We start from the raw sequence: 26,135 nt of genomic DNA on the forward strand, positions 1-26,135 counted from the left end.
TACCTGAGAGTGTCCAGTCTCCAGCCTGGATCCTTCAGTCCAGCCGACAGCAGCTTAATTCCTGAATCACCTGGATGATTGTAGCTCAGGTCCAGCTCTCTCAGATGGGAGGGGTTGGAGCTCAGAGCTGAGGCCAGAGAAGTACAGCCTTCCTCTGTGATCAGACAGCCTGACAGACTGCAGACACACAAAACAACAATCTATCTGTCAACAATCGTTTTCTCTTTGTCACAATAACATCTATCCATTTACATCCATTCAATGTAACTTTATTTATAAGTGACAATTCCCAAAGGACAACAACAGTCATCTGAAGCTGTTTAACAGTGTAAGGTAACAGCCTCCAATATTAGAGAGAAAGCCCCAACCATCAGACAATTGTGGAGATACAGAAATTCTTTTATTGCTGCCATATAATCTGCATCATTATAACTGCATTAATAATGTTCTTTACAGCATTATTCCATCTAATAATATTTCTCACAGTATTGATATTGCATTAAAGTTGTCTATTGAACATGTTCATTTGAGGATCCTTCAATTATGTTAACTCTTATTACAAGTACGGTCAGAAGTATTTCATACACATTGCATATTTGTGCTTATGTCGAATTGATGTTCGGTTCATTAAGGGTCTTAAGCTTCACTGGCGTGACTGTCCAGGTGATACATGCTGAGGGAAACTAGAACAGGATGATTGCATGGATGCTTACAATACATATAACACATATAATCTAGGAATGTGTCAGGCCTGAGGCCTTAACTCATTTGGTGTCTCACTATATTTACTCTACTTGGCAACAGATGACCAGAGTCAATAATTAGCCCCAGAGACCCTGAGGGCTTGAAGTTTATTACCTTGTATGGAAGGTGTTACAGAAAAGAGAAGTTCTGTGTCTGTTTATAGCCATTAAACATTCACAAGATGTACCATTAACTGTGACTAATGTCTGGAACATATTTTACTCTGACTATTTTTATTGACGCCATGGGGGGGCGTATACCCCACTGCTTTGTAAGTGTCCACAACATGTATTTTTGGCAGAAGACATAGGCTGATGTTTTCTCCTGTGTGTTAATAAACTCATCGTTTGATTGCACTTCTCTGGGGCCTCCGTGGTTTGTCTCACTGCTCTACATTGATAGATTTCGCGACACAATCCACTGTGAGCAGCACTTGGTGATGGTGGGAAGAAGAACTCCCTTTGACACAAAGATCCTCCCAGTGAAAACAGGCTCCAGGAGGAGCATCTACCATGACTGGTTGCAGGGTGAGGGGAAAGGGAAGAGATGAGCTCAGAGAGACAAGAACAAAACAGAGAGACAAAAGTTAAGGACATGCAGTAGTGACATATAAAAGCATCAGGAGTGAAAAGAGGGGAGAAGAAAGCAGAGCATCATGGGAAGTCCACCAACAGCCTGAGCCTATAGCAGCATAACTAAGGGATGGTTCAGGGTCACCTGATCCAGCTCGAACTATAAGCTTTATCAAAAAGGAAAGTTTGAAGCTGATCTTCAAAGTAGAGAGGGTGTCTGTCTCCTGAACTCAAACTGGGAGCTGCTGCCACACCCAGTCCAACATAGCCAGGCTGAGTCGTTAGATTAGTCCAACGTAAAGTCAGAAAGTCATTATTTATGTCTCATTTTAGTGCAAATGTAGAAAAACTGTCCAAAAGTTATTTCTAAATCTGATATTAAACAGTTTAAATGGTGAAAAAAGCTGCAAAGAAAACAGAAAGAGTCAATAAAAGCCTCTTTAGAGGGTCACCAGTTTAAAACTCAGACATTTAAACTGGTGATTCTCCTTCTCTGCTCCATTTCCTCTCTAGACTTCCTATTCCTAGGAGGGATTTGATTGGCTGAATGTCCTTTTAGCCTTTCTTTAGTTCTTTGGGTGCTAATCAAAGAGGAAAACACACGAGTCATGTGACGTGACATAAGGAGCGCTCTGATTGGTTGGGATTGACAAACTATGGTGCTGTTTGCAAGCTTCGCTTTGCAGAGGCAAGAAAATCTCTTATATAGGGATGAGATGCTCCACAGTGACGTTTCCACACTTTGGAGCTTCTGAAGTGCAGATGTTTGGAAACGCTGCTCCAACGTCTGGTTCAAACACTCAGATCACGTGACCTCAGCTGCCACAGGTGGCATACCTGCGGCTTCCAGGCATTGCCAGTCTCGGGAATTCCCATTTTTCATTGACTGGTCTTTTTGACCCTTTTAATGGCTGAATGATGCTTTTATATCACTGCTTCAGTTTATTCCACACACATTCAGTCCTATCAGCAGAGAGAGAGCCACACACTGTCTGTAACATCATTAGAAGATCTCAGTAAAAACAGTAAAAACTGCTTCAAGGACTAAATCAAACAGGCACCAGGGGCCCGTTCTTCGTACCTCGCTAAGTAAGTTAGCTGGATTAGATTGTTGACGATTTCGCGTGATCCTGGATCGTTCGGTTCTCCGAAGCTCATCCGGGACTTGCTGTCATAGCAACAGAGCCGTAAGCGTAAACCTGCTCGGGAGCAGGTTTACTTTATGTAAACAGGATTAGATCGCGGCCACTCAGGTATGTCCGCGTCATTTATACGAAAGCAACAGCGATATTCCACCACTGTTTCACCATAAATAAATAACATCAATGTAACTAAAGATAATGCAGCACTTGATCCTTTTATTGATGTCACACAGATACATACAGGTCATTTCCTAAAAAAGGGAAATGTACTATTAACATTCTATTACATGTATGTGATTATTGCAGATGTAATTCATATTTCAGAGTAGTAATTGGAAATTACTTCGTGTAATCAAGATGAGAGACCACGGCTATAAAAGCGAAGGTGGATTTGGGAAGTCTGTCGCAGCCATGTCCTGTCCGTATACGCGAGCCACCCATTGCGGAAGGTGCAAGATTGATAAGGAGAGTCCTCAGAATTCAGCGTATATTGCGGGACAGACAGAATCCTTTAGCTCAGCGCGACAGTGTGCTCATAGAGAGATATCGATTTTCCCCTGAGGGTATTATTCACTTAACCAACTTGTTGACGAGGGGGTGCAGGACCACCACCTGTCTTTTTTTTTGCTCTGCCCTTTTCTTGGTTGCTGTTATAAACAAACAGATCATTCCAGGGTCTCTTTCCAAGAGACTAAAAGCAATATAAGTGATAAATATTACCATTCTGTGGAATATTCTTATATTCCACTTTTACTTGTTCCCATGTTCTAGTGGGTCCTGTTGTGGCTCTAATGTGAAAGGGGATATAATATAACATATTATAATATAATATAATGTAATATAATATTGGATAATATGGTGTGAAATGATAAATTTACCCTACCGCCTACTGGTGTTGGCCAGAGGGGCCGATGGCGCGATATGGCAGCCTGGCTTCTGTCAGTCTGCCCCAGGGCAGCTGTGGCTACAACCGTAGCTGCCTCCACCAGTGTGTGAATGTGAGAGTGAATGAATAGTGGTATCGTAAAGCACTTTGGGTGCCTTGAAAAGCGCTATATAAATCCACTCCATTATTATTGTTATTATTAAATTACTTACGAGTTTAATTTGTCAGCAACTTTCTGCCAGCCCTCTCTCCTTGCTTTTGCAGCCTTTGCAGTGTTCCCTTGCGTTCTGATTAAAGTCTGTCCCGTATTCAGCAAGTGAAAATAAAATAAACAATAAAAGGTGAATCAAATGGACCATTACGGCAAGGCTGGGATGGTCAATTTGGTAAAGTAAATCCGTTGGGCATCTTTCTTTGCCTTTAGACAACAATTCTGATGCAAAAGAGCCAAACGGGACAGGCCAATAAATAAATAAATAAATAAATAAATAAATAAATAAATAAATAAAAAGTACACGTCCCGTATTGAGCTCCAAAGGGACGCACTTTGTCCTGTAATACAGAGAGAATCAAAAGTAGTCTATAAATGTTAATGGAATTAACGCTTTGTTTGAAAACATAATTCCCAGCCCCTCTCCTGCTTTGTGACCAATGACCTTACGCACGAGTATGACAATTCAGATTACCACTTATCTCATTGGTAGAGGAAAGGTCGCTCGCTGAGAAAATACCAGAAGACAACAGATGACCACAAAAAGAAGCATGGCCAACAGGGAAACAAACGCTGACACTGCGGTGCAAGTCTCGGACGACAGTACACCTTCGACCAGCAATGTTTGTACCCCACCGAGAAAGAAAAAAAAAAGGCTGCATAAGTGCAGGGAGGAATGGGAAAATGAAAACACCTCGCTGGAAAAAGTGCGCGATAACACCTATAAAGCGCACTGCACTGTGTGCCGTCGCACTTTTTTCATAGGCCATGGTGGACTGGCAGCATGCTTCTAGTGGTGGGCACATGAGTGGCATGAAAGCTCAGGGAACCCTTAACCAATTTGTTGTTCACCAGGCCATGGCAGCAGAAGATATGGTATGTAGACATTGTTGTTGTTTTTAAACCCTCTGGTTAAGGTTAATGTGAGCATGTGCAGTGAATATCAACTCTATGTGGCCAGAAGTGTGATAATATAATTTATTTTGTGTAATAAACAACTGCAAGGATAGATGATTACAACGAATAGATGACTAATACATAAAAGTAATACATAGATTAATAATGATGATGAGTTATGATGCGTAATCATGGGAACAAGCAGGTTTACAAACGCGAGCAGCTGATTAGCTTTAGAAAAGCTGAAATAATACCTCAACTGAAGCCAACTGCACTAAATGCACTTCATGTGGACTGTTATAAGAATGTTTTTCTTTCTATTGTTTTCTATAAATTTATATAATTTTAAGTTAAGCAGGACAGAGTTCTTTTAAAGAAAGATTAACTTATATTCTTTAAAGTTAAGCATGACAGGCTTCTGTTTAAGAAAGAGACCTGTTTTATTGTGTTAATGTTGTCATTTTGCGCTACAAATAAATGGCTAAATGATCATTTGTTTCCCATGTGTTCATATCACAAAGAATATGCATCATTAAATCAACTTCAAGTCAAATGGTTAAAAAAATAATTTCACACACACAAAAAAGAGCTAAAAAATTCACCACACTTGGAAGGGTGGAGACAACTGGGTCGCCCGGCCCTGGCCACGAGGTGTCCCAGGAAGTTGGCAACCCTAGTCTGACGGGGACTTGGGTTTTTACTAACTGGCTACATGAGCATGATTAGCTGCAGTTCTATCTTTGTAAAAGAGACTCAGCAGCAGATTAGAACCAAACAGAAACATTTCTACTTTTTCTGCAGCACCAGCTGGATGCATGGAGCCTAAACTCCAGTGACAATGAGACACATACAGTGTGACTGCTGTGACTTTACAGCTGGGCCTCATTCACATTGGACTGTGGGAGGAAGCAGAGTATCTGAAGACAACCCACACACACTATCACCCTTATTTAGAGAAGTATAATGAATTAACTGATAAAGTAATAAATTATTTGATATTTCAATGAAAATACTTTTTAACAATTGTTTAGAAGTCAACAATAATAGTTAAATAAAAAGAAGCGTCAAATCAATAAACACGCAATAAAACCTTGTACAGCTGAAACTCATGTAGACAATGTCAGGGGAGGAAGTAAAACTAAACCTTTGACACCAGAGATGAAAACTACCAAAATAAAACAGGAAGTTAATAACAACCATGAGTGGAACACCTGAGTGAACCTAGTAAAGGGAGAATACATCATCATCCACAAAGAAAACCAGTCGGAGCTTGTGGCTGCAGTTAGCTGATTTGCTACTCAGCTTGGAGTTAACTCAGTAGAACATAGAATGCTAAACTGTCTAAACCAGGGGTGTCAAACATATGGCCCGTCGGCCAAATTCAGCCCCTGAGATAATTTCATATATCAGTTATTAAAGAATTTTCAGGGTTGCTGATATTCCATGGCAGCAGGGCTGGGACTTTATTCTGATGGACACATCATGTGGCCAATCACATTAAGAGACAGCCTGGGATCATGCCACTATTTAAAGAAAGGGATGGGGGCAAACGTTCAGAAGAAAGCAAGCTTAGTGGTACAGGCCTGGTACACACCGACACAGGTTTAAATTCACGCGTGTCAGGAAAAAGTGAAAGCATAAAATGAGCAGCATCTGGCTGAATTTCAGTGATATTGGAGATGGCAAAGCTGAGTGCAGAATTTATAAATTAGAAGCTGGATAAAGTGATACCCATTTTCCATTGTGAAGGACAAAAGGTTTCAAACTTGTCCAGGCCTTAAGGTCATGTCCGTTCTCTTCTTAGTGGTAGTAAATGTATAAAATTAAGACTAATGAAAACACTGAATTAAAATTGCTTCCTTTAAAAACACCAAGCTTACAGTTCAGTTTTGAATACTACATATATAAACTATATATAACAAAGTGCCTTTGAATGGCAAGGATGCAGAAATGTCTGTATGTAGCACAGAGCCAGTGCTCACGGTCTGAATGAGTGTCACAGACCTGAATGTGCATTTAAAGAAATTTATAATTTAATTTCTAATTATGATCTTCAGCACCCAACACCATGACTATGTACATATTGTCGGGTGTAAGAATATTTGTGTTGTGTTCTGTGGATTCAACTCTGCAAACTCATCAGTAATTTCATCAGCAAGTTTCTACTTAGACAGCAATAAAACAGAAAGCAGTTCCCAGGAACTACTTCTTGTTTTAGAATCTTTCAACATAAGAGTACTTTGCACATCAGAACACCCCCATATCTCCTCTTATTAAAGGATTACCTTATTATTAATTTGCTAATTCTGCCAGTTGATTACAAAATGCTTGATCTCACCTGAGAGTTTCCAGTTTGCAGTGTGGACTCTTCAGTCCTTCAGACAGAAACTTCACGCCTAAATCCTGCAGGTTATTGTTACTTAGGTCAAGCTCTCTCAGATTAGAGGACTGAGAGCTGAGACCTGAGGACAGAGCTTCACAACTTCTCTCTGACAGGTTACAGAGACTCAGTCTGAAAAATAACAGAAAAACAATTTAAAAAAAACTTACTTTTGATCAAGTGTAATGAGATTACATAACATTTAGCAATATTCCATTCTCTTTTTGTCAAGAAAGTAACGAGCAACATGTGGAAACAATCAGAGAGAGAACAGAGAACAGAGCAGTAAAAGAACAGTGGATAGTTCAATAGGCTTTTGGTATCAACAAAACATGCCAAATTTCTTTATTTTGTCATCGTTTAAGAAGAGTTCATGATTAAAACTCAGATAACAACTCAAGGCCAGGTCTGGGTGTAACTTTGATGACAGTTACACCCAGAAAATTTTCAGAAATGCCGACAGGTATTCAGTATTGAACAAAATGAGTACTGATTATCACTTAACAGTTGTATACACTTTTCAGACACCAGCACTCATAACTGTGGTTTTGGGGGTTATTTTGTTAGTGGTTTTAGTTGATCACACCTGCTTTTTGTCAACGAGCATATGAATACAAATGTACTCACAGAGCCTTGTTGGAGGCTTTGACCACTGGCAGCATCCTCAGAAGAGCCTCCTCTGAAGCAGAGTATTTCTTCAGGTCAAACACATCCAGATCTTCTTCTGATGACAGTAAGATGAAGACCAGAGCTGACCACTGAGCAGAAGACAGTTTATCTGTGGAGAGACTTCCTGATCTCAGGGACTGTTGGATCTCCTCCACTAGAGAACGATCATTCAGTTCATTCAGACAGTGGAACAGATTGATGCTTTTCTCTGCAGACAGATTCTTACTGAGCTTCTTCTTGATGTACTGAACTGTTTTCTTATTGTACTGTGAGCTACTTCCTGTCTGTGTCAGCAGACCTCGTAGGAGAGTCTGATTGGTCTGCAGTGAAAGACCCAGGAGGAAGCGGAGGAACAAGTCCAGGTGTCCATTTGGACTCTGTAAGGCCTTATCCACAGCACTGTGGTGGAAGTGTTTCTCTACAGATTTTACTTCTTTTTCAGGTTTTTGTTTCCAAAACAATATAGACCATATGGACTTTGTTTGTTGTTGTTCCAGCAGATTGAGTCCAGAGTTGATGAAGGTCAGATGGACATGAAGAGCAGCCAGAAACTCCTGAACACTCAGATGGATGAAGCAGAACACCTTGTCCTGGTACAGTCCTCTCTCCTCTTTAAAGATCTGTGTGAACACTCCTGAGTACACTGAGGCTGCTCTGATATCGATGCCACACTCTGTCAGGTCTGATTCATAGAAGATCAGGTTTCCTTTCTGCAGCTGATCAAAAGCCAGTTTTCCCAGAGACTCCATCATCTTCCTGCTCTCTGGACTCCAGTGTGGATCTGTCTCAGCTCCTCCATCATACTTGACCTTCTTCACTTTGGCCTGAACCACCAGGAAGTGGATGTACATCTCAGTCAGGGTCTTGGGCAGCTGTCCTCCCTCTCTGGTTTCCAGCACATCCTCCAGAACTGTAGCAGTGATCCAGCAGAAGACTGGGATGTGACACATGATGTGGAGGCTTCGTGATGTCTTGATGTGGGAGATGATGCTGCTGGCCTGCTCCTTATCTCTGAATCTCTTCCTGAAGTACTCCTCCTTCTGTGGGTCAGTGAACCCTCTGACCTCTGTCACCATGCCAACACAATCAGGAGGGATCTGATTGGCTGCTGCAGGTCGTGTGGTTATCCAGAGGCGAGCAGAGGGAAGCAGTTTCCCCCTGATGAGGTTTATCAGCAGCACATCCACTGAGGTGGACTTTCTAGGGTCAGTTAGGATTGTAGTTTTGTGGAAGTCCAGAGGAAGTCGACACTCATCCAGACCATCAAAGATGAACACAACCTGGAAGTCTTCAAAGCTGCAGATTCCTGCTTCTTTGGTTTCAGTAAAGAAGTGATGAACAAGTCCCACCAAGCTGAACTTTTCCTCTTTCAGCACATTCAGCTCTCTGAAAGTGAATGGAAACATGAACTGGATTTCCTGGTTGGCTTTGTCTTCAGCCCAGTCCAGGCTGTATTTCTGTGTTAAGACCGTTTTCCCAATGCCAGCCACTCCCTTTGTCAGCACTGTTCTGATTGGTTCGTCTCTGCCAGGTGAGGCTTTAAAGATGTCTTCTTGTCTGATGGTTGTTTCTGGTCTGTCTGGTTTCCTGGATGCTGTTTCAATCTGTCTGACCTCATGTTCATCATTGACCTCTGCAGTCCCTCCCTCTGTGATGTAGAGCTCTGTGTAGATCTGATTCAGGAGGGTTGGGTTTCCTGCTTTAGCGATGCCCTCAAACACACACTGGAACTTCTCCTTCAGCTTAGACTTAAGGTTACGATGACAAACAGCAGCTGGAAGTTCTGAATAATAATAATAAAAATACAACTTTAACGATCATATTTTACAAAATGCTGATGACAATTTCTGACCCACTGAGAAATGACTGAACACACTGGTGTCACAAGTCTCTCATTTATCCAGCAGCTTAAATCTTTAGATAAATCCTCTTACGTCTCTGCAGATGGTCAGCCAGCTCCTCCTGCTTCATTCTCCTCAGGAAGTCCACTGTGATCTTCACAAATGCGTCTCTGCTGTTTCTCCTCTGCTCATCATCCTCCCTCTGAAACTCCAAGCACTGGGGCTTATTTGGATTCAGAGCCTTTTGGATCTTCTTCAGCTCGTTCTTCACAAAAGTGATGATGTTGTCCTCCAGCAGCTGGAACAGAATATTTATGAATGACCCACCACTCTGAACTTTAGTCCACACAACATCCACTTCTTTACCATCAAGGGGCATATCATCCGCGAACTCTTTACCAATTATAAGTTTGACTTTATCTGATTAACTGAGACTTTGTCCACAACTCCATGATCCCAAAACGTTGATGCTGTTCATATGAATGCAGCGATTTCAGTGGGAGAAACATTTCACTGGTGTTCAGAGCTGAACTACCAACAGGTTGATGATCAAAGCCAGAAACTTGGAGATGTTTCAGGTGACTGAGTTGATCGTACAGACAACTGGTCTTAAAGGTTCACTCTGTTTACACATACAGATCAGTATTTAAGGTTTGACTCTCATCATCCACTGGGGCACAAACTGGGCGTCATCAGGACACTACAACACAGAACAAACACCATCCCCACAGACACAGCAGCCAGCGAAGCAGAAGAACTTCACATCAAGAAGGTCCTGAGTAAATGTGAACGCTGGTTTGAGGGCGGAGTCAAGGAGGCCATTTATGTGAAAAGGAAAGACCATCTCTGAATGGAGGAGGGGCCTAAGGGTACATTTGTCACCATCTTACATGCTGTGATTGCAGCCATTCCCCAGCTCTCTGTGAACTGGACTCATGAACATTGATCAACAACCATTGATCAATGGTCCTGACAATATGCGTACCAATGATCAATGAACTGACCTCCCAGCCCATTGTTCCTTCAGTGGGCTGGTTTCAGTCATACAAATGTCCTGTTTATGAGATTGAAACCTGCAGTCAGCTGAGACTGAAGAAGTCACCTGATGATGATGAAACGTTTCTCCCACTGAAAACATCCAGATGAACAGAATCAAGCTTTTTGGGATTTACGTACCTGGATGATTGAGCATCAAGACACAACTCTGTGACTTTTCTCAGATGAATAAATCCTCTCCTCCAGCTTTGTTTACATCTACCAGCCCTGTGGCGCTGCCCAGGGAAATAATCTATGTGAGAGGTAGAAAGTCATACAGGTGTCTGCTCCTGCCTTCAGTTATTTTATCTACTGTGTGTCAACTGGCTGAACCTCCTCCAACTGTCTACTGTCTCCCTAAACTCAACAATGACTTAGTGATCTATCCATTCTCTGACCAAAGACATCCTGCTGCAGGAGGTTAACATAGCAGCCAATGATGATCCCACTCACTGTGAACAACACATTTGGACCTGATTTGCTGCTCTGGTTTACACGTGAACTTCCACTGCTGCTGTCACCAACTTGAGAGGCTCTACAGAAAAACTGGACTTGTCCATAAAAATCATAAACTACATTACAAGGACAGCATTGCTCAATCAACTCTAATTACTACTGACATGTTATCTCTTCGAACTAAGGTACAGACACTCAAACTTGCTGCTTTCAGTGAGAAGTCAAATGTCTGAATATGAGCTGGAAGCTGCTGAGAGTCCTCCTCCTTCCCGTGGGGTTTACTTGATCTTGATACTTCAACATATGCTTCTAGCTATACTTCTCCACCAAACACAGAGACTGCAGGAGAGCTGGAGACTTGCTTCAGAATTTGTTAGTTCTAAATAATGTCTAACAGACTCATTATTGGAGATGCTTACAGTCTTCAAGGCGTATATGATGCTGTCACTGTGTAGCTGCTGGATCTGTTAAGTCAGCTCAAAGACTCTAAATTCAGCGTGTTTTGACAGCCCGGCATAGCAAAATAGAAAAAAAAGGTCAATTAGCAAATTTAATTATAAATTAGTGAGAACAAAGATGGATTTTTGCTTATTGATTTAAAATTAAATAGATTTTTGTGACTTGTTTCACCCCCTATCTTAAAATGTCTAAACCAAAAGCATCCAATGGTCCTGCATAGTTAAATAAGTCAAGCAGCGAAACAAACATGTTGATCAACTTTCTATGAAAAACAACTATATAATCAGGTGCAACACTTTGACCAGATCTGTAACTGTTTTCAGATCGTCCTGCAAAATAACTCAGAGAATGAAGAGCAAATAAAGCAGAGTCTGCAAGATCTCCTCACAGACTTGGACTTAGAAGAGAATAATAAAAAAACAGCTTTCGTCTCGTCCACCATCTGCATTTCTCAAAAATCCCAAACCAACAAATCAGAAAGGTACTGCGGAGTCTCCATGTCCACCAAAGGTCCTAACGCTGGGAAAATTATGATTGCTGCCTCCTGTCTTAGCAAATGGCATAAATATGTATCTGGTGCGGTGATGACCTATTATCCAAACACAGTCCAGAAAGATTACTTTGATGGAACAATTGAAGTACCTGGAAATATCAGGTGTGAGGCTTTTTGTCTCCGTGATGGTGCCAGAATGAAGCCTTGCAGATCATGTAAGAATTTGTTTGGCTTGAACACAGAAGACCTCAGAGAGTGGCCATATGGTAACTGTGCTGAAGCTGAGAGCCTGAGCAATTTGCTTGAAAATGAGAGAGAAGTTGAAACACATGTGGATGAATACTCAGCTGAAAAGGACAACAGGCAGAGAGCTGAGGATGAGGTTGGTAGGGTTCTTAGAACCGTGTTGCAAAGGATTCGGTTTAACTGGACAGGTGAATTTTACAACCCAGAACAAGAGTGAGATTTCATGAAATCATTTGCATTCATCATTCTGATAAATCAAAGATTCTCTGCTCTGACAGCATCTGTGTGGATTTTCTGTAATCACAGAGACGTGTATAAGCATGTTTACTTTCCATCTCCATGTAATTGTCACATTTAATAATTAAAACTGGCTTCTATGGGTTTTTGTTTGTTTGCTTACATATCTAGTGTTTAATGCAATATGAAGCATTATCAGACAGCATTTATTGGGAAGAATCCCATATTTATACTGGTCTGTACCCAGGGTACACAGAAAATAAAAACACATGTTTTCTTATTATGATCCCAACTATAATTTACTTAAGCAAAAGCACTACATGTGTAGTTATAATATTTATAGCAGTTACTGTTGAGCTTTAAATTTATCATCTTAAATGTTTATATGCTGATTATATTGCTTTATATAAGAAAGGCCTAACTCTGAGTACACTCTGTGCCAAAAAGTGCTGACAGGAAACTGCATGCTTTTGCAGAAACGTGCTTTTGCAGCTAGAAAGTGAAGCTGATATATATCAGTTTTAATTAGTTTTTACCAACTGCTTGCTAGGGCAATCCCACGAGTTTGGTGTTTTTGTATTGAACATGATTCCAAGTGCTTTCTATAACACATAGCAGAGGTGCCACAACAAAGACTGAGAAGAGGACAGGAAGAGACAGTGAAAGAGATGCACTCCTTCGCCATTCATGTTAAAGCGTTGCATAGCTTTAATTTTAGAGAGTGTTGCATAACTTTAGTCATTTTTCTACCACAGGTGAAGCCAAGAATTGTGAAGCTCTCTTTTGGCCAAATACCAGAATCTGTAAGAAGAAGAAAAAACAAACAATCAAATAGGTCATTATTAAGAGGACAACAATCTCTTGATGATTATCCACAGTGTCTTTGATAACTCTGAGATACAAACTGTCAAGTATATACACATCCCAGCAAACAATAGCTGTGTTTGACTAAAGCGATTAATAACAAGGACAGAGCTACAATCACTACAGTCAAACATAAAGGGCTTAATCCTGAATCCAAGTCTGAGCTGTGATGCCGTTGGTGCTGAAAGCTGCTCAGATCCTGAAGCTGCACGTTTTGTCTCTCTCTAACCAAACCAGCAGCAAAAGAAGACACATTTCGCTTGACATAAACATTGTCATGAATTCCCTCTTACTTTTGCTGGTTTGCTTCCACCACCATTAAAACACACACAGAAAAACAACACAGCACAGCTCTCTGCCTCTCTGTGTACTTTAAGAACACCGTTTCCCATCTCAAATCTCTGTTTTTGGCATTATTCGCTTGCTTGTTATGAAGCAGTCTACCGTTGTTTACAGCCATTTTTTTTTAATGACTTCCGACAAGACAGCCTCATTTCTGCTGTTCAATACCAAATTTTATTTATTTTTTTCAAATTAAGTGAAACTGCAAAATGCTCTGCTGTGTCTCTATTAAAACCTCTTATTAAAACCTCTGAATCACTTCAGCAGCATCAGCCAATGTACATTTGTTGAGTCGTGGTTCTCGTCTGCTTTTGTTCTACTGCAGAATAATATTTTTAAGGTTATCTACTGTAAAAAGCTAGGCCAGGAAAATCTGCTTCATGGTTTTGTGTTTTATCCTCAGTTACTTTGACACAAAAGCATCTGCTGTGATGCTCACACCTCTGATGAAGTTTCACAAGTGTCAGTACTGATAAATGATCAGAATTATAATGTTTCTGACTCTCTGAGTAAGAATTAAATGGAATCTAATTGGGACCTTGTGAATTGGAATTGAACAGGTTCTAGAAATCAGTGATGATACTCAGCTCCAATACCCACCTATGATATGAGGCTTACGAACGCTGACTGGGTTTCATTTACCAGCTTTTTATGTTCTTCCTGCAGTTTCCTCCCCACATCACTCATCTTAACTTTTTTCCAGTCCTCCTCAGTCTAAACAGAACACACAACAATACAAAGAAAAGCTCAGGTGATTGATCTCTAACACTAGGCATCCCCAGTCTTATTCTTAGCAGTCTAACTTCTCACCATATCTTTGAAGGCCTCTCCATTGTAGTAGCGCTTGGATGCTGGATACTCTATCGTTTTGTCACATAGTTCCAGGAAACTGGAAGCCACCAGATGCAGCTCCTCTCCGTCATAGCCGTACAGCTTTTTGTCCTCACGCGTCATCAGCACAAGCTCGTCACATGGACATGAGGTGCCCTTTACCACACCAATAACCTGCATTTTTACAATCTCGGGAAGGTAGAATTTTCCCCAGGCGTTAACTTCATCATCATCCCCGTTGTATTTGGTGTTCTCAAGCTCTTCTATCCACAGGTCAGCACCACTTGGCTTCTTCAGGTGAACGCACATGCTTTTGTTTTTGGAAACAAAATCTTTCACCCATTTCAGGTACTTTTCACCTGGAAAGAAGCAGACAAGGAAATATGGATGAATGTAGAAGTGTTGGAAAAGACAAATAGCAAGGTTATCCTACAGCAGTTTGTGAAAATGTTGTATCTTGAAATAAGCAGGCAAAATGAGGATCTCACTTATCTCATATGTTCTGACTACCGACTTTCTTCAGTTAAAGGACAAAAAAAGGGCACACTGGAGGCTGACAGAGTGTGCAATGGTGGGAATCATTTTGCAGAACTCACTAAAGTTTGTTTCTCCTGGAACAAGCTTTTTACACTTCGGCAAATGAAAATACTGTGTTAAACTAAAAAAGAGCACCAGACCAAGGTCTACAGTACTAACAGAAAAGCATGCCGTTACCTGTTGCCTGTCGACACAGCTGCTGATCTTCCTCACCAAAAAAATGAGGATCCCTGAAAGGAATAGAAAGGTTATGTTAAAATGAATGACTGTCACGGTGATCATGGGAAGCTCCAAAATATCACAATAGCTACGAAATCACAAAATGCAGTGTGATGTCTGTAAGCACCAAACATGACATCTCTGCAAATTCATCTTGAAATATGTAGGTACCTCACACGTACAGCTGCAGCCATCTCAGCCATTTATCACTGTGGCTGCCAAGTGGCTGCCACTTCACAAGCGCATGGCACAACATAGAAGAGCCACCTCCACAGGACAAGACTCAGCAGTCCATCTGCATCTTAAGGATAAAGGACACTCTTTCGAGGATGCCAATGTTCACATTTTGGACAGAGAGGACAGATGGTTTGAAAGAGGAGTGAAAGAAGCCATCTATGTCCACTGTGAGCGACCATCTTTGAACAGAGGCGGGGTTTACGACACCAACTCTCTGCCATCTATAATCCAGTTTTGAGATCCTTCCCAGACGCCTTAACGCCCACTCACATCCTGGGCCATCTGACCTCAGGAATTCGCATGATAAGGTGGGGCCAGGTTTCACAATGAACTCACCCGAAACTCTGGCTGATTGGGTCCCACACCCAGTTTCACACCTTGGCTCAGGTGATTAGAGGATCATCAGGGGGTCTTTTTGTCCCTCTGTGGGGGGGAAACTCCCACTAGGCTTATATCTGGGACTCTCCACCATTTGACCTTAGAACTGAAGAAGCTTCTCGGATGAGAGGTGAAACGTCTTCAAGTAACTTAAAGAAGTCCAGACGCTTTTCTTTGCAAGCTCCTTTGACTACGATGACCTGGATGACTGAGAACCTTCACAGACATAAGGTGAATGTGACAAACAAAGCGCCTTCTTGTTCTCTGTGATAATGTAAAGTTATTAATGAAAAAACAAACGAGTAAAAAACGGACTGGAAACATGTCTTCAATCAAAACTCGACAAAAACAAAGAAACAGCCTCACTTCTCTGCGACGCTCCCTAAAAATGACGTTACGTGTTACGTACCAGAGATTTCTATACAGCCCTTTATCAAGCCGAGAGAAAGTGACGCAAAACCCTCCAACTAATAACGACTAGCAGAGAGGCTCAGCTGAGTGTAGTTACCTGGTTTGCAGACGCATACAGACGTTTCCTGTCCTCTCGGACGCAGCTGTGATAGAACATGTGGTGCATTACCGCCACCAACTGGCTTGGAGTGAGGACCGGAAATCGCTCATGCCAAATCAAAAAAAAAAAAACATAAAGAAAGATTAAGTGAAGAGATAAATGAATACATTAAATCAAGAAGAAAAAAACCCACCACCGGACATATACATCCTCATATCCTTCTGTACAAATGAGTTTGTTTTAGAAACTGAAAAAAGCCACAAAACCTTCACATCTAGAAATCCTTTGCAGTAAAACTTGTTTTTTGGCAGGTTCCACAGGTTTTGAATCAGTTTTCTTCTTTATTCCTGATAATTTTGACAATGAAAAAGAACATGTTCTATAGGGCTTTGGAGTTGACGTCACGCCGCAATGCATTGTGGGAGCGCGGCACCATTTTCGAGGTCTACGAATCAAAACAAACACACTGTGTTGGAACGACGATTACAAGATGCTTAAAAGCAGCTCAAAAGAGAATGGACTGTATAGAGACCGATTGCGTCCAGAGGCGAAGCGGCGGTACTTGCAGAAAATAGCGTGCAGTGGAAATGTGGACCCGTATGAAATACGGCCGTGGAGTAGAAACCCTGAAGACGTAGCCTGATATATTTTCGTACCTTATCTGTGGAGTCAGCGCGTACAAGTCGTCATTCAAACAAAGGTAAGTCAGCTCGAGTACTGCGTGTGAAATGCGTTTGATTTCCCTGCAAACATTCACATTAGTGCAGCATAAATTCATTCATGAGGGGAAATTACAGTGAGAACATGTGGAGGCTGTTAGAGGGAGAAGATAGTGAGTTCAGTGCAGGGCTGTGCAGAGAGGTTTAAAGGGGCGGGTGCTCAAAGTTAAAAAGGGGCACATTGAACCAGGCTGAATAACAACAACACACATTCATCAAGAATCTAATATGGGAAGGGCAGGGCTGTGTTGGTCTGAGACTGTAGACATTAAAAAGTCCACAGGAGAGATGGTAGCTGATTAAACAAGTGTCATGAGATAATAACAAAATGCAAAGATTGGTGACAGCGCTTGGAACCATAAGGCAACAAAAAACTATGTACGTAAAAAAAAAAAAAAAAAAAAAAAAATATATATATATATATGTATATGTGTGTATATATATATATATATATATATATATACACACACACAGTGGGGCAAAAAAGTATTTAGTCAGCCACCGATTGTGCAAGTTCCCCACTTAAAATGATGACAGAGGTCAGTAATTTGCACCAGAGGTACACTTCAACTGTGAGAGACAGAATGTGAAAAAAAAATCCATGAATCCACATGGTAGGATTTGTAAAGAATTTATCCGTAAATCAGGGTGGAAAATAAGTATTTGGTCACCTCAAACAAGGAAAATCTCTGGCTCTCACAGACCTGTAACGTCTTCTGTAAGAAGCTTTTCTGTCCCCCACTCGTTACCTGTATGAATGGCACCTGTTTGAACTCATCATCTGTATAAAAGACACCTGTCCACAGCCTCAAACAGTCAGACTCCAAACTCCGCCATGGCCAAGACCAAAGAGCTTTCGAAGGACACCAGGAAAAGTATTGTAGACCTGCACCAGACTGGGAAGAGTGAATCTACAATAGGCAAGCAGCTTGGTGTGAAGAAATCAACTGTGGGAGCAATCATCAGAAAATGGAAGACATACAAGACCACTGATAATCTCCCTCGATCTGGGGCTCCACGCAAGATCTCATCCCGTGGGGTCAAAATGATCATGAGAACGGTGAGCAAAGATCCCAGAACCACACGGGGGGACCTGGTGAATGACCTGCAGAGAGCTGGGACCAAAGTAACAAAGGTCACCATCAGTAACACACTACAACGGCAGGGAATCAAATCCCGCAGTGCCAGACGTGTTCCGCTGCTGAAGCCAGTGCATGTCCAGGCCCGTCTGAAGTTTGCCAGAGAGCACATGGATGATACAGCAGAGGATTGGGAGAATGTCATGTGGTCAGATGAAACCAAAGTAGAACTTTTTGGTATAAACTCAACTCGTCGTGTTTGGAGGAAGAAGAATACTGAGTTGCATCCCAAGAACACCATACCTACTGTGAAGCATGGGGGTGGAAACATCATGCTATGGGGCTGTTTTTCTGCCAAGGGGACAGGACGACTGATCCGTGTTAAGGACAGAATGAATGGGGCCATGTATCGTGAGATTTTGAGCCAAAACCTCCTTCCATCAGTGAGAACTTTGAAGATGAAACGAGGCTGGGTCTTCCAACATGACAATGATCCAAAACACACCGCCCGGGCAACAAAGGAGTGGCTCCGTAAGAAGCATTTGAAAGTCCTGGAGTGGCCTAGCCAGTCTCCAGACCTCAACCCCATAGAAACTCTGTGGCGGGAGTTGAAAGTCCGTGTTGCTCGGCGACAGCCCCAAAACATCACTGCTCTCGAGAAGATCTGCATGGAGGAATGGGCCAAAATACCAGCTACTGTGTGTGCAAACCTGGTAAAGACCTATAGTAAACGTTTGACCTCTGTTATTGCCAACAAAGGTTATGTTACAAAGTATTGAGTTGTATTTTTGTTATTGACCAAATACTTATTTTCCACCCTGATTTACGAATAAATTCTTTACAAATCCTACCATGTGGATTCATGGATTTTTTTTTTCACATTCTGTCTCTCACAGTTGACGTGTACCTCTGGTGCAAATTACTGACCTCTGTGCAAGTTCCCCCACCTAAAATGATGACAATCGGTGGCTGACTAAATACTTTTTTGCCCCACTGTATATATCAGCAATCAATCAGAAAATCATTGGTTCATATTACAATTAAATATGAACAGGCTCCTTAGATGTAAGCAGTTCAGATCTGATGTCATTTACATTCTTCACACAGCACATTCGTCCAGGCTGACAGGTAAACATAGAACTAATCTCAGGTAACATGACTCATAGTAGAGATCCAGTAAGAAAGATTGCAGGCTCTAATATTATTACCACACAATCCAAGGACACACCAACAGCTCAGATTTGTAGAACTATTTAAACAAATGTCTTCTGAATATTCAATTCAGGTTCACAGTGGGGGGGGGGGGGGGTTCGTGGAATTTTTTAAATAAAGTCTGCAACACAGAAAGAGCTGTGATCAAGCTATTTATTACTGCGCCAACACACATCAAACATCACAGTTCAGTCATGTCAGCGCTGCCACAGAAGTCGTGCTCCTCCTCCTTTACGCCTTCCAAGGAAGAGGGAGGAAGTTACAAACTGATCCTACCACACTTCACGTGTCTCGCTATGAAACCTAACGCATCAATGGTTGTGCTGTTTTGTGCTCTTGGCCTTATCAGCACCTGTAAAGGGAGTTGTTTTCTCAAACTGCTGAAGTAAGTTCATCTAGTTTTAGCAACTTTCACTGAACAGTAACAGTGTCACAACTAAGCATATGCATAAGCACTTAAACACTTTAAATGAGAATAACAGAACATTTCTATTACAGAGGCTGGAACCTGTCCCAGTAGTAGGTAGAACACACCTGGACAGGTCACCAGTCTGTCAGAGGACTAACACAGAGACAGACATCAGAGTAACAAATCTATTTAAAATTAATGTAAGTTTGCTGCAGCTGTATGTATGAACATGTGTTTCTGTGCTCACAGTCCACCTCTCAGGAACCTGCAGTTCACTTTTAGTCTACTTTAAACAGACCTCACAAAAGGCTGATGTGGCTGGATCAGTAGTCTGATTTGAGTACGATACCTTTGGCCAGGGATTCATCTGGTGCATCGCTTCACTGCAGTCTTACGTATTTTCCCCACACCTGAATAAAAAAATACTGATATATACAAATAACAGCTTCAGCTGATGCAGCCTGACTCAATCCTAGATGTTCAGCACACAGAGACACAGAGGTGCCGTTTAAAGTTTAGTGTTAACCTGAGTCACTGATCATTTGCAGTATTACAGAGTCTGGCAGTCTTTGCATGATGTCCACGTCACTGTAAGTTTCTAGCTGACTTCACTGCAATTTCAATTTCTGCTGTTCACAAACGCTGTCCATCTAATCTGACTGAGCTGGAGCTGTTTTGCAAAGAAGAATGGGCAAAGATTTCAGTCTGTAGATGTGCAAAGCTGGCAGAGACAGACCCTAAAAGACTGGCAGCTGGAACTGCAGCAAAAGGTGGTTCTACAAAGTGTTGACTCAGGGGGCTGAATAATTACGCACACCCCACTTTGCAGTTATTTATTTGTAAAAAATGTTTGGAATCATGTATGATTTTCGTTCCACTTCTCACGTGTGCACCACTTTGTGTTGGTCTTTCACCTGGAAGTCCAATAACATTGATTCATGTTTGTGGCTGTAATGTGACAAAATGTGGGAAAGTTCAAGGGGGCCGAATACTTTTGAAAGCCACTGTATATGTAGACACAGGACTACAAGTAGAAGATCAGACATGAAAGTGGAGATAACACAGAAGACCTGCAGCAAAGGTCAGAGGTCAGACTGGGCCCTGGATTCAACAATGAGCCAATGATCATCAAGCAGTGACTAAAGCAGAGCCCTGACGTTCTGACATTCATCACACAGTCAGAACAAATGTCTGCTGATGACTTCATCTCATGAAACGACTGATAGATGTCAGTTCATTGATCAGCTGAGCTGCTGATCTTCATCGTCACAGAAACATTCAGCTTGTTTCAATCAGTAAATAACTCCCACTACTCCCAGTTTGAACTGTTCCCACTCAAAATGCTGTGAGAACAATGATCATTGTAGAACTTCACAAACATCACGTGTTGTTTTCCACATGTAAGATCAGCAAACACACAGAAACTTCCTGTTGCCACACACGGCCTCTAAAATCTCTTCCACGCTTTCTGTCTGAAGTCCACTCTCTGTGTCGGATCCACAGGAAACAACAAGATCTTATTAACATGGTTTTCAATGTGTCTCCTTCCAAAAAGTCCAACCAATGAACAAATGTGTGTATTTGTGGAGGCCGAACAAAAGCATGACACATTTCTCTGTTTCTATAAACTGGAGTCAAACACAAACATGAAGAGTTTCACTGACAGACTCCAAAATGCCCCCACAGTGGATCAAAGGGAAATCCTACAGTGTGGCCAGAGACTCTTAATGGCTCCAACATCAACACATCCACAATGTTGGATCCAGTTCTGCCTCACAGAGTTACTAAGACACACCCTCTGCCAGCATCACAACAGCTCCACCTGCTTCACCTGCCTCCTCAGCATCTGTACACCTGAAGAGAAAAGAAAGGCTCCAACAGCTCAAATCTACAAAGGATTCATGAAGTTTCATCCAACAATAACATGTTTGCCTTCCACAGTGTGCTGTTAGACACCACTGTACCTCTGCCATTTCAAAAAGAGCAGCTTGGGAACATTTTGGCTCCAAACACTTTGTGTTTAAGTTCTTTGTTTTCTTTGTGAAGCCGACAACATCTGGAGCTTTGTGACTCATAGAAACATCATTTTGTTCTTTAGATGACAGCAGATTGGGACTGAATAATCAATCACTATCAAACCAATAAAGACAAACATGCTGATTTTACAGGAACTTTGTTGGAGAAGCTGCAAAGACATGAAACTGGTGGAGATCCCAAACCAGTTGATAGTGCTGGTTATTCCAAATAAAGCTGTTTCCCTTTGAGATGAAATGACTTTGTGTCCTGATATATAATAAAGATGTTGTTGTTTTTGAGCCCCTGTATTAAAAGTAGTTTAAAGTCAGCTTGAGTTTGATGTCTTTATGTCAAAGCTGCTCATGATGTTGAGCTGCTGATGGAATAAAAACAATATAAAAGCATGTAGTCCAGACTTAAATGTAGCCTGTTGTTAGCTGAGGTCCACACACAGTGTTTGACAGTGTAAAGTGTGTGAAAGGGCTGCTGGTGGAGCTCACTAGGATGAGCAGGTGACCACGAGGTGGAGAGCAGCTGGCCTGGCTTTGACCCGGGCCACGCCCCCTTTCTCTCTGCTTTGCTGTCACTTATCTTCACTGCTCTGTCCAATAAAGCTGAAAAAGGCCCCGAATCAAAGAAATCTGCTGCAGCCTCTGAAACGTCTTCTGTTTCCTTCCCGACGGCTTTTTCACCGTCAGCCCATCAGACAGTCCAGCAGCATTTATGATGATGTCATGATGTTGAAGAGGCTGCTACGGTGGCCTCCCATGACCCCCAGCCTCATCACAGCTGAGATGCAGACATTTGAAAACATTCAGCAGACAACTGAATAACAGTCCAACACAACAGTCTGTGTGCAGACACACACTGACCTTTCATAGAGTCAAACACAGCTGGTTGAGTCATTTCTCTGTGAGTCTAAAGTGAATCTAGTATTTGAAAGTCCACTTCCTGTATTTGTTGTTGAAGACTTCTTCAGCTTCTTCTCAAGGACATCAGCTGCTTGTTTGGCAGCAGAGGCAGTTAAGAAGCTTCCTGAAAAACACTGAACAGTGAGTTCACTGTGGCATATGACAGATTCAGCTTTCTGTGTGCAAATGTGTCTGTGTCGACCTTTCAAATGCTGTTGAATCCAAAACATCAGCGGCTCCTCGGCTGCTCACTTCATGCACTTCTGTCTGTGTGACAGTCCAATGACATCACAGCTGTTTCCAGCCCCAGTGTCTCAGGACTGGACACCTTTAAACATGTCGAGGATCAAACAGCGTCCAGCTAAACACACATGAAACTATCAGAGCTGACAATCATTCCAATAACATCTAATGGTTCATGTATGTAGACACAGGACTACAAGGAAATGGCTCTCAGCATCTGGCTGTGGGAACACATGAGTCCCTGTTTGTGTTCAGATTGTGTGCATGTTTTAGACGTGTGTCACATGTAGAAACACAACAATCCCACAATGACACACAGATGTGTTTGACACAGCTGTGCAGCTGTAAGTTGTTTCTAATGATTCATTGAAGCTCTTCTAACATTCTGGAGACGATCAGTACATGAATCTGTTCAACACGACAACAATTTGACTTCAGTGTGAACGTTTGCATTAAATAACCTTCTTCATCCAGCTGACAGCATCTTCATCCTATGATGTGAACAGTTCCTCCTGTTGATGACAAACCTCTGACAGGATCTGCTTGAGGAGCTTTTTCATGTGCAGCTCTCTGAGCTCAGGGCTGAGCTGCTGTTTCATCTTTAAGAGCTGCTGCCTCCTCGCCGGACTTGTTCTCCTCTTCTTCTCCTAATGACACCATTTCTGCTTCATATAAAATTCAATAAAGATGCTGACATGTATCTGTAGCAACAACATCATTGAATCTAGAACAACTGGAGCCAAACCAGTGGCTCTGCTGGGATCACTGGTGAGCCAACACTTCCTTGTTGATGCAGATTTCAGGGCTTCCTTTTGCTCCTCCGTTATAACTGTTCTCTCTTCTCAACACATGATGACACAAAGGAATCAGCAGTGACAAAGATGATGCTGAAGAGAAGCACACACTTCACACATATAACAGACCAGTGCAGTTACACACACCTCTGCTCGACATCAGGCCTCAAACAAAGACACAAAACACTAACTTGACTCTAAACAGAAGAAACGAGCAGCTGTTTCTGTTCTGTGCTTATTTATATTTGACACACATGCTTCTCTTTGTGCAAACACACATCGCACTATAAGGGTAACCTCGCACACAATGATTGGACAGCACAGTGATGATGCTGGGAGATCCTATACGCAGCAACACAGAAACACTGAGAACTTTAAACAATGATGGAAAGTGTTATAAATGACTTGTTGGCCTCTGATCTGTCACAAACAGCTGAAACGTGTCTCTCATGAGTCACATGAAGGTTTTTGACAGAAAGGACAAAAAGTAGCTGCAGTCAGTTTGTGTCATTTTTATATTTATTCATCTGGGAGAAAAATCTGAGGGACATTAAAATGTGTTTTCAACAGAGACAAGAACATGAATATAACAGAACAGGTAAATGAACATGTTTCAAGTAAACAGCTGGACTGATCAGGTCCAAACACAGAGTGATAAACTTGTCAAACAGCTGTCATATCTTTATATAGAAGCTCTTTATAAATGCTGCTCACTGCAGTCTGTTTACTAATAATGTCAAAGTGTTAGAAACACAGAAACATCAGAATGGTCTTTGTTCACAGAAACCTGTCTGGGATCCTTTGTTGTTCTTTTGATGCAGAGTTACATTATAAATATAAAGAGTTATTTCAGAGTCTCATCAGTTTTCCTGCATGTCTTTATTTAACACATCAGCAGGGCTGAAGCTCTCATGTTAAACACACACTGATCTATGGACACGTTCATGTGTTTCTAACAGAACCAGGCTGTTATCAGCCTGCACTAACATTATGTCACACACACTGAATGTAACAGTGACAGTTTACATCATCACACAATCAGCTGTGATTGTTTCACTGTCATCAAACGAGTCAACAGGAAGTAGAATCAATAGAAACCAATCATTTCCTGACAGCATGTCTGATGGAAATAAGTGCAGATTATGTATGAAGTCTAACTGCACACAGTAACTGTGTTACAATAAGGACTTAACAGCGCCCTCTGCTGGAGTGTTTCAGTACTGCGTTAACTAGAATACACCACCTCCTCCTCACACCACCTGCTACAGCTCTACTCTTCTATGACTACAGTCATCCACAGCACTGATGTGAGGTCACATGGTTCATATGTAAGGAGCACAGCTGACCTCAGGTCAGTTTAATGACTGTGAGCAGCAGCTGTGTTATTGTCACTGTGACAGGGAGACACTCTCAGACACAGCGCTCATGTCAGCTTGTTCTCATGCAGGAGGATCAGGAGCTCCATGTTTGTCTTTCTGTTTGAATCATGATGTGTTTGTGCCATCAGAGTCTGTCATGAGTACTCAGGGTTTCACAGCAGCTCTTCTGGATGCTGACGAGGACTCCAACCTCATGTTTCACCTCTCTGAGCTTCTGATGTCTGTGAACACTCGTGTTTCTTCTCTGGGCTCATCTGGACAAAAACACCTTTCTGTGTTTGGCTGCAGCCTCATTCTGACTGACAGGAAGTGTGTTATCCATGAGCTGCACTTCTGTGAGGAAGTTTCCTGCTGTGTTTCCTGTCTGTGGACAAACACGAGTGTTCCAGCTGAGGACTTGGTTCCTTCCACCTGTCCATACAGGACATCACGCTGTCTGCAGCTCTGTAAATGCAGCTCCAGGTCCTTCCACGTGCTGCTCTGTATTTGTGCAGTTTGTAGTGTGTCCTGGGAAACGTAGCACACATGGTGTTCTTCTGCTGTTTCCTCCTTTCACTGAGTGTGAAACACTGACGCTGTGCTGTTGTTCACAGAGGGGAGCTGATTCTAGCTGCAGCTGGACTCTGTCATCTAACTGAATGTGTTGGTGCTGATCACGGGGCTCTGAGGGGGGAGCAGCAGGAGGACTCTGGATGCTGACGTCAGTGTATCTGTGGAAGCTCCCACAGCGTGTCTGTCATTCAATATTGTGCTGTATATTGTATCTATGCAAAGATGAACAGACTGTGTGTTCACTGGTCTCTGTGCTGCAGCTCTGATGTCATCATCACTCCCTCCTCCACCCTCAGCAGTCCCAGCATGCTGCTGTGGTGCACCCCACCCTCACTCTACACCTGAGCCACAGACCACACCCTCCACCTCAATATACACCACAGTTTTCTCTGCTGTGGAAATGAGATCAGGAGGAAATCATCATTATTATTATTTAATAAACGCTCACATTAATGTGGGCTTATTTGTTTCATATTAGAAACATTAGTTGAGTGTTTTTAGTATAAAATGGTCAAAGTCCCTCTTTTTGCTCCTCCCCTCACCTGTGGATGGGCGGTGCTGTTACCGTGGTGACAGCTTGGATGTGTTTCAGTCCTGCCTGGTTATCACTGCAGGAATCTTTCACATTTATTAC

At 42.0% G+C, this 26,135-nt stretch overlaps 2 protein-coding genes across 2 annotated transcripts in view; both read right to left on the reverse strand.

Moving 5' to 3' along the window:
* The window catches only part of LOC147336947 (protein NLRC3-like), a 57,884-nt gene that overhangs the window by 84 nt on the left and 31,665 nt on the right, over positions 1-26,135 (reverse strand). The gene's annotated exons all lie outside the window — the stretch shown is intronic.
* On the reverse strand, positions 3-9,472 carry LOC147336948 (protein NLRC3-like; the record flags this gene model as incomplete). Its single annotated transcript, XM_086265654.1, has 4 exons — positions 9,436-9,472; positions 7,460-9,275; positions 6,791-6,964; positions 3-177 (listed from the first exon to the last, which is right to left on the reverse strand). Coding segments are annotated over exons 1-4 (2,202 nt in total), but the record flags the coding sequence as incomplete, so codon positions are not given.

This window comes from Aulonocara sp. 'chitande type north' Nkhata Bay, linkage group LG3 (assembly GCF_057382095.1).
Source record: "Aulonocara sp. 'chitande type north' Nkhata Bay isolate Kocher_YH1m ecotype deep benthic linkage group LG3, A_spYH_male_GT1.1, whole genome shotgun sequence".
Lineage (NCBI taxonomy): Eukaryota > Metazoa > Chordata > Actinopteri > Cichliformes > Cichlidae > Aulonocara > Aulonocara sp. 'chitande type north' Nkhata Bay.